Genomic DNA, 14025 nt, shown 5'->3' on the forward strand with positions numbered 1-14025 from the left:
ATCTCATTCTGAAGGCTTACCTTTTGTTTTCATGGCTACATATTCATTAAGAATAGTTGTCAAGTTTTTTCCACACAGGGACTGGAAAAAAAAGCACTGATCTTAGAATTTTCACTAATAACTTACACTTCATCTGCTGTTATCACATTGTATTTAAGCAGCTCTTTAGAAGACTACACCATGCTGACCCTAAACACAAGGAACTGTTACTTTATGCTGCTGGTGCCGAGCTGCCTCAAAGCAGGTAGAGAGCAATCTACAGAACAAAATGCCACTATGAACACAAAACCTGAAGTGCTTCATCTCATTGTACAACACTGGTATAGCAGTTAGAGCTGCACGACCCCCACTCACCTTTGTTACTATGGAATAAACCCACAAAAATTACATGATGAACCGCTATAAGAGAGTAACGAGTATGTAGCATCCTGGAATGCAGCATGCGTTAAGATGCAGACACGAAAAGAACTTCTGTCTAAAGTAAAAGTATTAGCAATTAATCACAGATTTAACTCTGATATCATATTTACTTGTTCTGTTGTTCAGGTGAAACAAAGAGACTATTTTACCACTATCATTTGTTGTTCCTTCTTGTCATCTTTGCTAGAGGGAACTCCACAAGGTATGACAAACGCAGCCCTTTGTTGCAAGTATTTTGAGCTCCAGTGAGAATTTTTTCTTAGACACTACCATATCATCACTTCTGTTATGAAAAACGGGATAAATGTTTCTACTGAGACAAGGAAGATAATTAAAGGCTTTAAGAATTTATTTACGTTCGTTTTTTTCTAATTTTTGCTGGCCATACCCTGGTTCTCAGTTCCCTATCCCCAAAGTACACATGACCAAATGCTTATAAATGAAGTTCAATGGTCTGTTTTGAATAGATGCATCAAGACCTTGGATCTCAGAAAAGACTTCCACTAATCTTGTATACTGTGGACAAAATCCCAGACTACGTAACTGATATATTAGAAGATGCACATATAAACATTAAAAAGTTTATACATAGCAGTGTCTGAACCCTGTAATTTGCATAGTATATTAAAAATCCCATTTTGTGTATGTAAAAACTGCCTAGTATCTAATTACCCTGTAGCTATATGCACTTATCTACATATGTAGCTACACGCTGCATTTATGCACACCTGAAGTTCCGAATTTCACCTTGGACAAAGCAGATGGTACTGATCAAAGAGGAAGCTAGACTAAAACACAGGTTTTTTTCTGGGGGGGGTGATACCAAACAAGATTTGGCAGCTTTAGATAAAGCTGAGGTACCTTACCTAAATATTTAACATGTACTTGAAACAGAACATTACTGGCTGCCATGTCTAGGATAGGAAAGTGAACTCAAATACATGACAAGAGCAGCCCTGAAATCAATAAAACTCTTGCGACATCCTTCCACAAATCAACCTCAAAGCTATAAAGCAGACCAAATGTAATATGCTGAAAACTTTTTGCATATTTTACACTTAAATGTTTGTGACATTAAATACTAGAAACGAAATAACTGCTAATACCACAGGATGCAAAATACCAAACAGAAAACAAACCCCAAAACCCAGAAGGGACAAACTAACTAACATTTTAAGCAGCATTTGAGAAGTAATTGTTACACTGAGAAATCTCAATTTTCTCTTCCATGGATGCAAGACAATTTAACTTTCTGCTTTGCAAATACAAACTCACCAGCAAGCAGGCTGGAATAAACCCATCCTCTGTACAGTGCTCTGCATATTCTTTCAAATCTGAGCTTTCCAAAATAAACTGACGGCAGGTAGCTAGAAGTTTTTCCTGTTGTAAATACCCTGCAACAAATCACATGGAAAATTTTAGCATTTCATTCATTACTTCTGCTCAATAGGTATCAAAGCATTATCATAAGCAGCTGTATACAGCGTTGAAATAATCAGGTAAAGATTTGTATGTTAGACAAGGAAAGTGAAGTTATTTTGAAAGAATATATATTTTGTGAAGTATTTCTTTAACAGTTAAAACAAGAGCACAAAATATTATTGATATTACATTTACAAACAAGCCAATACTGGAAGTGAGGCAATATGAACAATTTCTGATTGATCTTAGTACAGACAGTACTATACAGACAAGAAAATAAAAGTTCTTGGCTCAGGAGCCTGACTAACTGTCACTGGGACTGAACAACCCCATCTGATAATTAAATGGAATTCTACAATATTTTGTTAATAAAATGCATTGCTATGTAACAATAACTCTCCATGCATCTTCCTGTTTCAAAACATGTAAAACCTGTGCAGCTGTTACAAGTGTGTAAGACTTATTTAAAAAAATCGGCATTGTACAAAAATTAGTAACAGAAACAGTTTTTTTTCCCTCTACTTACTGTAATTGTCATTTTGAATAGACATACTAGCTGCAACTTTTGCCCTGTACACACCCCAAGACTCAGCAGTTACCTTAACAGGAAACATACTGAAAAAATTTACTTTTCCAAAATTCCATTCCTCAGCAAATATGTTCTGCTGTAATCAAGCTTTTTAAGCCCTGCTTTAATTTTCAAATACTTTTAAGTATTAAAAGATTGAAATATACCAATCTTAATGAAGGATTCTAGAACAAAGAACCACAAAAGAAAATGTCTCTTCTTTCTTGCTTGTAGCAGAACTGAACATGCAATGTTTTAAAGAAAAGATAAAATATGTGCCTAATTATACAATGCAGGATAGAGATGCATTAGCATATGTATTTCAGTGGACCCCCAAAATGGTCCACCTCGGTTCAGGAATGCCAATAGAAAAACACAGCCTTTAAGTCTGCATGAAGACAAGTATCTTTCATTAGATCAGAACATAGCTGGAGAAAAGAGGTATTTCAGACATACAAGCCCTTGTTCAGGTCTTCAACAAATAAGCAAACTTGAAAGTTAAACAGAGGTTGGGAATAACCACTGTGAGTTTAATAACAATGTATGAGCTGACCTGTTCAAGAGAAAACATTAGTAGTACCTGTGGAAAGGAAAGGGCTGTCCTGTTTGATTTTTCAAATACACAGAAAACTCTCAAGCCACAGGCTGCTGGAAGCTGAAAGTGTGTTTTGGAGAAACACAATCACAGGCCAGTCTTATCCCTATTCATTACACTATCCACTGTTTGCCAGGATGGAAAATGCAGTATTTGATTAGGTGGAGCTTTGATCTGTGCTGGTATGGCTGTTCTTACAATAATTTACATTAAAATCTGCAATTTTTCTTTCTTGAACCTACTACTACAGTATTGCAAGGGATGACTGAATGCTTGCATACAGACACACTTGGCACACACCTATTTCCTGCAAAATAAGGCATTCCAAAGTTTAGAAATGCCTGAAATTAAGGTCTGCTGTGCAACCGAACTACTTACTTGCACATGCAGTATATAATGACATAACAGCCACCAAAACAAAATTAAAGGCACAAAAGGTACGATACATTCTGAACTAGGTATAATTCAATATTTTGTTCTATCTTAAGAAATGTAAAGACACGTCTAACATTCACTCTTACATTAAATCAGAAAAAAAAAATTCTTACTTATTTTCCTATAGGTGAACTCATCTTATCATTTTAGTTTTGTTTCTTAAACCAGTATTCATCAACTCTCACAGCACCAGAAAGCTGGGGGAGATGAGGAGGGGAGATGGAAGAAGAGCTGCACCAAGAAGCCTGTTTATCCACCCAAATTCAGAGATGCCTCGTGGAAGAGGAACCTCTATTAGGACACAGAAATAGCTGCAAGGAATATCCTGTTCTACAACCTTAGGTTGCTCAGAATTTTTCTAGACACGATGCATGCACCATGCCACAAGAGACATAAGACAGGACGGTTCATCCTTTGTACACATGACATTGACAAGACTGTATACTACCATCTGCAAATCTCTGGTAAGCACATGTGGTAAGCTTTCCACTCAAAAACTTCTAATTTACCCAATATTTTATAGAAAAGTACAGTGAGATATCTCCCTTGCATGATTTTAAATCTTCTTTTACAATGCATGGAATTTCTAAAAATCGTCTGCTACTTCAAAGTAATAAAAACATTGCATCTCTTACTAGCCTTGTTTCTCAAGACAGTAACAAGAAACATTTCATGGAGTATTTAAACATAAGTTATGCTGGAAGAAAACCGAATATTCAGTCTTAACAACTTTGGATTCAAAAACATGTTGGACAACTTGAAAACTGAATCTTACAACTGCCAGGCCATTTTGGCAACCTGTGCCAAAAGGTGCTTACGTGTGGGACTTAAACATGTGGGTCATATTTTGACTACCATCCACTCGTTCTTGTCTTCGGTGGTATCCAAAATTCACTGCCTGCTGCCAACGTCCTGAACACACTGCGCTTTCCACAGACACTGAGCAAACCCGAACTCCCGATGCAGCCTCACAGGTGACACAAACAGGGAGAGAAAAAAACCCCACCGAAGCGGCCGGACCTTAACGTAGCCTCCTCTGGTGTTTTGGATCACCCTTGTGTTCCTCTTGTAATCAAGATACTTTAGTAAACCCCATACGGCAGGCAGCTGCCCGCGGGCGCGCACCAGGGACCGGCTCACTCCCCTGAGCCCGCGGGGAAGCCGAGCTCCAGCGCGGCCCGGCCCGGCCGGCTACCCCGCGCCCGCGGGGCCTCCACAGGCCCCAAGTCCCTTAAGCTCCAGCTGCGCCTGCTTCCCGCCGGAGACCGGGCCGGAGCAGGCGGGGGGGGCAGCCCGGAGACCGCTGGGCCCGGGGCTACGCCTCAGCGACAGAGGCGGCGACAAGCCCAGCCCAGGGGGTTACGAGCGCGACGCGGTCGAGGGTCAACAGCGCGGCCGCTTCGTTCTCCTGCCGTGCCGCAGGCGCTGCCGGCGGCTGCCAGTCCCCAGCAAAGCCTGCCCCGGCAGCCCCCCGCCACACCTCAGGGGCCAGCGGCGACCCCGCCCCGCCCTCACAGGCTCGACTCACCCAGCACCAGCCGGGCCACGTCGGACGGCAGCAGCATAGCCAGAGGCGGCGAGGGGAATGGGCGAAGGAGGGAGTCGGGGGCAGCGGGACACAGCTCCCGGAGCCGCAGCGCGACCGCCCCGCCGCTGAGGCGAAGGCGCGGAAACTCCTCCAGCCACGGCCGCGCCCGGCCCTTTCCGCCGGAACCCGCCGTTGCTGCACATCCGCTTCCAGGTCGGCCCCCATCCGCCGCCGAGCGTGCGCGCCGCCCCGCTCCTCTCCGCGCCGCCGGGCGCGCACCGCAGCCGTGAGCTGCACGCGCTCTCCGGTCGGCTCCCGCCGCCCCGCTCGGAGGTGGGCCCGTTCCTGCCCTCCCCTCCCCAACCGCCGCGGCCCGCCCCTGCTCGAGGCTCCGTGGCCCTAAGGGGCTGCCCGGTTTCCCTTCCTTTCCCTTGGTTCAAGCCCTAGTGGCAGGGCGGGGAGCGCGGCCCTGCGCCGCTGCCCGTGGGTGGCTGAGGCGGGCGGCCCCCGAGGGGCTTCAGGCGGGATGTGGGGCGCCAGCGCTGGGGGCGGCCGGGGGCGGCCGGGGGGCAGAGCTCGGCGTGCCGCAGCGGCTGGGGGGCGGCCCTGAGGCGCGGTACCCGGTCCGCTGTGCGGGAGCGCCGCTGCGGCTCCGTAACCAACGCCGCTCCGTGGTTTACTTCGTGTGTTGGCGTGTGCCTTCCTGGGCCCGTGTAATTTCTATAGGGGGTGAACGTGGTCGTAAGATGGTGGTTGGAGAACTGTGTCTCTAGTGAGAGAAATAGTAGATGGATTCAGTCTTAGGAATTTTTTGCTTTTGTTACGGCTGTTGAAATACCATGAAGCACAAACGAGAAGGACCGAATCCTTTCCCTTTGATCCCCAGGCCCTACAACATACAACCCATGTTGCCACAGTTCTTGGCCAGCCATTTTTTGGCCCATGGTATTTTAGATGCTGTTAGTGTCTTTAAAAGTTCGTTCTTCCTTTCTGTTTCTTTTTCAGCAAAAGCAGTAAGTTAGTAAAGGTAATGCTTCATTATTTGAATGAGTTCAGTTGTACAGTACAGCCAGCCTTTGTGCTTACAGCATTTTCCTTTTCATACACACCCATCAGTCACTATACCTCTGATCATACTTAGCCCCAGCCTGATCTTGATTGAAGCCAAAGGAAATAAATATACTCTAAGACAGTAGATATTTAAAGTTTTCCTTGTCTAAATGGGTGTTTTTATAGTCTCATTTAAGGGCTCAAGATGCACTGCAGCACATCGTGAATGCCTGTTCACAGTTGTTTATTACAACCTCAGAAGCATATGCTCGGATTTTCTTCCTCCTTGTCTGTTTCTTTCCAGTCAAGAGTTTCCCATGGGTCTGCTTTAAAGGCATAAAAGGAGAAGCGTGGAAGTTGTATACAGTTGCACTGTTGTGATCTGCTTCAGCATAACTTTATGTAAACCAGAAATGCAGTATCTAGCTAATTCCAACCTCTGTTGAAGGAAATGAGGAATAATCTTAAGTGGTCACAGATGGAAGAAGTTGTTTCCTCTTACAATTGATACCTGAGCGTTCTTTGACTTGTTGAGTCCAGAGGGATTTGTCAATGTGATAGTGCATACCTATGAAAATGTAGGATGCGAGAGCAGAAGGCAGTTTTGAAAGTGCTGCCTCCTGGCAGCAGCAGGTTAAGACAGCTACTGGTCATAGCTAGCTACTGAAAGTTGGTGGTGTTTGCCTGAATGTGTTCAGCTCTGTCATTTTAATTATATTGTCATTTTATTCCATATTCTCTGACCAGCTCTACTTTGTTGTCAGTCATAAAAAGGGAGGAAATCAGAGTCATATGAAAGAGGTCTCTGCTGTTACACTTCACTACTCTTCCCTGTGGGAATAGGTATATATTCTTGATGTGAGACTTTGCTTCAGTCTTGTGACCAGTAAGACTAACCCAAGACACAAATGAGCTTTTCAGTCAAGTAATGTGGCTTGCTTTGATAGTGAATTTCCAATATATTGCATTCCCAGTTTTTAGACTGGTTGACTCAGCTCTGTGTTAAATAAAATAATTACAGTTTTATTCTTTTCTTCTGTTTGCAGATACAAATGACTCTTCTGTTAAACTGAACCATGAGTCTTGTGTTACAAGATCTGCTCATTTGTTGTCGTTGCCTTGAAAATGAGAAAGCTGTGGAGCGAAGGGTAACAGTTTTCTTTTGGTGTGTGTGCTTCAATTAGCAATGAAGGGAATCATTAATAATTATTTTTTTTGAAATATATTTTCAGAAGGGAATTGAAAATTTCAAGCGACTTCTTCGTGATTCTGAAACAATTCTCCAGCTGGACCGGAATTCTGATTCCAAACAAGGAAGGCAGCTCAACTGGGATGCTGTATTTAGGTAATTTATTTTTTTTTAATTACTTTGTGAATGGTCACAATTTTCTTACATGGAACATCATTTTTTTATTTATCAGACCTATTTTAATGCTTATCTTTCTGCATATTGATTTAGACTTCTTGTCAGCTTGTAAACAAGAAATTACTTATGTTAGTCTCTAAAGGAAGTAAATTTTAAATAGCTGAAAATGCAACACTTATCATGTACAGAAAACTTAACTGCTAGGAAACTGATTGTTAATTGGGTGGTAGTTTTTCCTTGCAAAAATAATAGTTAATACTTTTATTAAAAATGATCCTCTGCATCTGATTTTCAACATACAGTTCATATGTAGACTATAGATAGTTCATTAGATTTTTTTGTGTTACTGAGTTCTTCAGGACACAATAGAAGGACTGTGGCTTGTGAATTAAAGAAACTGCTGAGGTTTGTAGAGGCCCATCTTTGATAATCTGCTTTGTGTACTACAAGATTTGTGTACTACAAGATTGGACAGAGTGTGAGTGTGGTGAGTTCTTAGAGCAGCTGGGACCAGCGTTAAGTTTCATGTTAAAAGTGCATCTGAAACATTAGTTTTCATAGGCTGTTGTTTGCTCAGCTTTCCATTATGTTTTTTAATTGGACAACATTGGAACAGCTTTTATTTCATTGCTGTACCGAAAATATTGTAAGAAGTATCTGATAAAGTTTTTATGTTGCTTTTGAGATGACAAATAATATATTATACATAGGAGGAATGCAAAAATAGAGACTCTAAACTGAATACGGATAGTAGGCCAGAAAATCTATAGTAGTTGCCATTGACAAACCCAGTGAAAAGTTTAATCTATTCTTTGGTCTAAAATCAAATCTATATGTTAATTTTAAATGATGGAGAAATAGGACTTCAAGGTTTCCCACAATAAAAACATGAAGAGTGCTTATTATTTTGTTGTATAATGTTGCAGCATAAATAAAAAGACTTAGCATTGCTTTTTTCCTAATCATAAATTGTATGTTTAACATTATGCAATGTTTAAAGAAAAGTTTGGTGCCAAACCAAGTTGCTTCTGGATTATCTTTACTACCTACAGCTCCTTTTATAGATTATTTCCATCATGCTTAGACTGCAATATACTTCAGTAGGTTTTAGTTTTTGATAATTAGTATTGTGAGAAGAATAAGCACTGACATTCTAGGCAACAACATTTACCTATTTTACTTGGGTCATAAATGTGCATATCCTTGATAAATATCTTTCATTTTTGAAGTGTCTTGCAGAAATATTTCCAGAAAGAAATTAAAAACCTGCAGCAGACAAAACCAAATGCATCTGCTTCAACTCAGACTACCAGACAGAAAAAGATGCAAGAAATTGGAAGTTTGGTCAAATATTTCATCAGATGTGCTAATAAAAGTCAGTGATACATAATCATATAGAATTATCGTTTTGTTTTGTTTTGGTGCATTGCTTTCAACTTTTAATTTTTACTCTGAATTTACCAGGGTAGGGTTTGTCTTGCTTGCTTCCAAGTGTTTACAATTTAAATATCTTCATGTGAATCAGTCCTTTGTGCTCCTTCTCTGTCCTTGTTGATGTTCACAGTGCCTTTTTCTAATTATTCAATGTGTATTTAACTGATGTATCCTGTCATATGTAATTTCTTCTATAGAAATGGTTTGTTTAAGAAGATGATTCCTAACAACTGTTTCTGAACTGTAGGTGGTTTTTTTGATCTTTAAGTAAACATTTACAAACAACTAATTTCAGGTTTACTTGGCACACTTTCAGTCTCACATTGTTTCTTCATGTAGGAGGACCCAGACTGAAATGTCAGGAACTCCTGATTTACGTCATGGAAATTATAAGAGATCCAACAATTTGTGCTGCTTATGGATCTGATTGTAGTAGTATACTCCTAAAAGATATCCTTTCAGTAAGGAAATACTGGTGTGAGATATCCCAGCAGCAGTGGTCAGGTAATAATTTTTAAGACTACTTACAATTGTCTTTTCCTATTGTAGAAACATGTTTAGCTGCATTTTAATTTGTTTATGCCCTGGTGTGTGAGGTACTGCACAAAACATGGACTAAAATAGCGTCAGCCTCCAAGGCTTACAATTGTAATAGACAGAACAGCAAAGGTTAGGAATTGGGTTTTTTTTCTTTCTGCATACTGTTTGTCATTTTTTTGTTGAAACATACATACCTCTATAGAATCCTGTTATGTGTGCCTGGTCTCCGCAGGATTTAACATGGATGACAAATCCATGGAATGTGTGTACTGGAAATAGCCTCAGTAGAACTGGTGTTGGTGTGCAGTTGTTTGCAAGTTATTAGGTACTGGCTGGTATAGTTATGATACAGTTGTTAATGTATTACTATTAAATTTTATTATCTGAGTTTTCTTGATTTACAAAGTTACTGTTTAATCACTGTTGTTATATGTACATATTGCATATAAAGAAGAAACTAGAAAGTTTTAATATTTAAATAGAGAAAACCAGATTAGAACATTAGGTAATGATACAGTATGCAAACATAATTTTTCAGTTTACAGAGGATTTGATTTGACTCCAAGACAGTTAACTTACTTAGCATGGGGAGGAATGTTTGTGTATTTTGAATCATCTGACATGTACTAAGCTCTCAATTCATCTGTTTTCATTTGTTGTTGTAATAGAACAGTAGTTTGGAAAAAAAACCCAGTATTACAAGTTTTACAGTTTAGTTTGTTGAAGGTTGCATGTGCAATTCTGGAGAAAGTGTAGAAATACTGTCTTTATTTGCACAATGTAGTGCTTTGAAGTCAGAGTTTGGATTTCTGAAAAGCATTTTATGAGAAAATACTCTGCTTTGTAGCTTGAAGAGAGTTGCTTAACTACAGAATGGAAATAAACCTGCAGAGAACCGAGAAGAGGGGTCCTGGTGATACTGGGAGTGAAAGGGGAGGCAAAAAAACCTGCCAAAGGCTGGCAAAGCAGAATGACTAAAATGGAATGTTTCAGGATGGGAGATGTTATTGGGTAATTAGAGAGCCTGAGGGTAAGATCTCAGAAGTTAAAGAACTTCTGGTTCTTGGTACCGTTTGGCCATGGAGATAGAACTGGAAGTAGAAGATGGAAGGGAAAGCTGGAACTGCATGGGAAGGCTGCCTGAGACTAGGAGCCAGTGAGGGGGACGGAAGCCAAAGAAAGGGCTGTCAGCCTGCAAGTTGGAGCAGAATGCAAGGGCAGGGACTGACCGGATTGGGAGGCTGGAAGCTGGAGTTCAGAGCAACAAACAGGAAAGGCATCTGAAGAAGAACTGGGTACTTGGTTAGAACTGTGGGTAGGTGGGTAGGGAATGGGACAAGAAGCCAGGGATGTTGAAGACAGATATTGAAGATGGCAGAGAAGGGAAGCTGAGGCTGGCTATCACTGGAAGGGTGCTGCATACAGATTGCATGAGGAGCCTATAGGAGTCGCAGTGTGTTCGTTAGGTAGTTTAGGAACATGGAAGTTAGCTGAGTCTGTGTATGGATGGAAGACGGAAGTGTGGCAGAAGAAATTTTGATGCTAGATCATAAGAGTCAGTGAAATTTAATTTCTAAAGTGAGGCAGGACTGAAGGCCATAAATCTAGAGGAAGTCAGACTAAATCCGTTAAATGAAACAAGTTGCTTTTGTTAGATGAGGGATACATAAGTGTTGTAAGGGTTATCACAACCTTTTTTAGCGATTCCACCTTAATGCTTGTTTATAGCATTGAAGTATATATGAAGTACAATGGAGAAGTCGTTACAAAATCAGTGATCTGCTTGCACGAGTTTAAAGTAGAACATGGATTCCAGCTGTTGCCCCAGAGCAGTTAGATTTGATAGGCAGGTGCTGACTCCATGAGGCACTCTTAACTGCTGGAAGTTCTGAGTTTCTGAATGTTAGTAGTCGTACTCTTAAAAATTATGAGGAGCTGTCATATTGGTATATACTGGCTGCATCATCAGAGGAGTCACCTGAGGCTAGTGGAAGCTGTATGTAGTAGAAGCTGAACTCAGTCTTACTAAAGGAAACTGGAAGCCCCTTGAATTGATAATGGGACCATGTGCTTCTTGCATCTTAGGCATTGACTTCTTAATGATTAGATATTTTAGGGACCTGTGAGGACATCAGTGGGCATTTTTTGTATTGCCACAGTAGTAATGAAGGAGGACACTTCTTTGCTCAACTGCCTGACTCTCTCAAGAGGAGGAGGAGTCAAGGCTGCGACAGACTTCACATCAATTGATTCTGGTTGCAACTCAGTGCACTGGTGACAGTGTTGGACCAGCAGAGATTTATTCTAGTCCTGTACATGGCCTTATCAGAGAACTGGAAAGTTGAGGCATAGTTGCTCAAACTTCACTATTTGACAATCCCATCAGACTTGTGTGAAAATCCATTTGGCGTTGGATATTAATCAGAGGTAATTGGTTTGAATGCGGTAACATCACCCTTGAACAGTGTTCAGTACTAGGTATACTAGAACTACAGTAGGAACTCAAAGTGAAGATACGACCCAGTATATGACCATTCACACAGCTGATGTATTTTTTTTTTTTTATTTCCCTGGCCCCTTAGCGTAAACCACAGTTTGTCTTTACCTGGCAAGGAGTACAATATGCCTAGAACTTTCTGCCACGAGGATTGAGGCATAGCCCATCTGTCACGGACTTGTACAGAAGGTTTTAGAAGAGGGCAGTGCCCCAGGAGATTCACAGTATATTAATGACATTGTAGTATGGGGAAACACTAAGCGTGAAGTATTTAACAAAAGCGAAGAGATAATTAGAATTTTATTAAATGGAAGATTTGTGCTCAAAAGAGATAAGGTAATAACATGCAAGAAATAGTTTCTTGTTGTCAAATGGCAAGATGGGTGCTGTTGCAGTCCTACTGATGTGATTTGCAGCATCACAGCCGTAGCACCACTGATCAATAAAAACAAAGCACAAATTTTTCTCGGAATAGTGAGGTTTTGGCAAATGCACGTCCCTGGATACAGTCTGCTCATGAACTTACTGTACCAAGTCACCAGGAAAATGGGCACACTTGAGCGACAATTTGAGCAATGATAAGATCTGACTGTAAGATACTAGCTATACCCTATCAGAAGAAGAAATACTGGCCATCTATGAAGGAATCTGGGCAGCATTTGAAGTAGTGGCAATGGAATCAGAAATGCTGCTGGCTTCTCATTTGCTGGTACTTCAGTGTCTCCTGAAAGGAGATCTGTCTTTGACTTTCTACACAACAAGTGTGACCTGGAATAAATGGACTCATAAGGGGAAACAAGGATGCCCCGGCATACTGGAGGATTTGATGGATTGGTCCAAAGATTGTGAATTTTGCGGTGTCACCCAAGGTATTACCAGATGCTTAAGAAGCCCTAGAATATGGCAGGCTTTCAAAAAATAAGTAATATGCCCTGTTCACTAATCATTCTTGCCTAATTCTGGGTGGTCTGTGAAGATAGAAAGCTGTCATTTGGAATCCTGACCAGCAGGATTGATGAGGTTGATGAAGGTGAAGGGCAGCCAAGTCAATATGCAGAAATGCAAGTCCTGAGACTGGCCGTTGATGCAGCATTACTGAGGAAACAGCACAGATTTTTTTTTTCCATAAAATGGCATCTTTAGACAAAGCAATTCTCAGTTTCTTGGCCAGAGACAGGTGGAATCTCATCTTAGATGTTTTATGGGTCCATCAGGTTACAAATATGTCCACTCAAGCTGCTGCAATCGACAAAGCCCTGGACTCAGAATGTAGAGTGATTTGTCTAAAGATGCCATTCTACAAGTAATAAGGGTGTTTGAAATCTGTTCATTAGTGAAAAAAAGCTAAACTACAAAAGGTATCAAAGTGTAAAAGCTGTCATTTAAACTATCTCATTGGAGGTGTGTGGTAGCTAGACTACATTGGACCTCTCTGCAGGCCTTGTAGAGACTGTCAGTATGTCCTAGCTGTTTTAAAGAAATGACTGCAAGCTGGCCTGGAGGCTTGCCCAGTAGCTTATGCCACTGCTAAAAGTACTGTATAGGTCTTGAGAAAGAAATTTGTGGAGAAACGGTACACCAGAAATAATTGAGTCTGATAATGGATCTCACAGTAAAAATGAATGAGATAGTCCATTAGTGCGCCAAGATCTCATCCAGTACTCCCTCAGGCGCTCAAAGCAACAGAAAATTCTTGATCCATCTTCTAGTAAACACCAGCCACCAAAACAAGGAGGAATTCATACTGCTAAGGAAGCCTCTTTCCACTCTTGCTGCTTAATAAATTACGCTGCATCTTCCTTAATCTAAATGTCCAAATGTTCTATTTGCTGCCCCAACCCCTGGTACTGAAGTGAGCATGTCTTAGCGTTTTCAGAGCTGGATTTCACCTTTCTGCTGTAGTAATTAAGGCAGAACTGGATCTATCCTAGTATTAATGCCGCCTGCAGAAACTATCTTGATACCTTAAGAACTGTGGGAAGGATGACAATAAACAACAGAACCATGCATTGTCGCATATATTCAGGGACCAACAGACTTGCTTTACTGTCTTCTGTATATTCTTCTAAAGAGGATGCCATAGCAGCTTCTTTCCCCTACCTCTTCACTCCTGATCTGATCAGGATCACGTGAGTTCTGCAAATGACCCTATGCCTTCTTGGAAAGAAGG

The 14025-nt window shown here is 41.1% G+C and overlaps 2 protein-coding genes across 7 annotated transcripts in view; one reads left to right on the forward strand and one right to left on the reverse strand.

The window, feature by feature from the left end:
* NPAT (nuclear protein, coactivator of histone transcription) overlaps positions 1 to 5126 on the reverse strand; it is a 33603-nt gene extending 28477 nt beyond the window's left edge. For 5 of the 6 annotated variants that reach the window (XR_013926323.1, XR_013926324.1, XR_013926325.1 and 2 more), the window contains exons 1-3: positions 4969 to 5126; positions 1696 to 1814; positions 21 to 81 (exon numbers count right to left, since the gene is read on the reverse strand). Coding sequence is in view for 3 of the 6 variants with exons in the window: in XM_080377178.1 (XP_080233304.1) it covers positions 21 to 81; positions 1696 to 1814; positions 4969 to 5005 (217 nt within the window). In the remaining 3 variants the exon portion in view is untranslated. The remainder of the gene's footprint in view (positions 1 to 20; positions 82 to 1695; positions 1815 to 4968) is intronic. The other variant, XM_080377179.1, reaches the window with a different exon arrangement.
* A 34-nt stretch (positions 5127 to 5160) lies between these two features.
* The window catches only part of ATM (ATM serine/threonine kinase), a 77824-nt gene continuing 68959 nt past the window's right edge, over positions 5161 to 14025 (forward strand). Inside the window, exons 1-5 of the mRNA XM_080377209.1 lie at positions 5161 to 5301; positions 7065 to 7166; positions 7251 to 7363; positions 8614 to 8759; positions 9158 to 9322. Coding sequence (XP_080233335.1) covers positions 7095 to 7166; positions 7251 to 7363; positions 8614 to 8759; positions 9158 to 9322 — 496 coding nt within the window. The 5' untranslated portion in view covers positions 5161 to 5301; positions 7065 to 7094. The remainder of the gene's footprint in view (positions 5302 to 7064; positions 7167 to 7250; positions 7364 to 8613; positions 8760 to 9157; positions 9323 to 14025) is intronic.

Source organism: Falco punctatus, assembly GCF_963210335.1.
Source record: "Falco punctatus genome assembly, chromosome: 2".
Classification (NCBI taxonomy): domain Eukaryota; kingdom Metazoa; phylum Chordata; class Aves; order Falconiformes; family Falconidae; genus Falco; species Falco punctatus.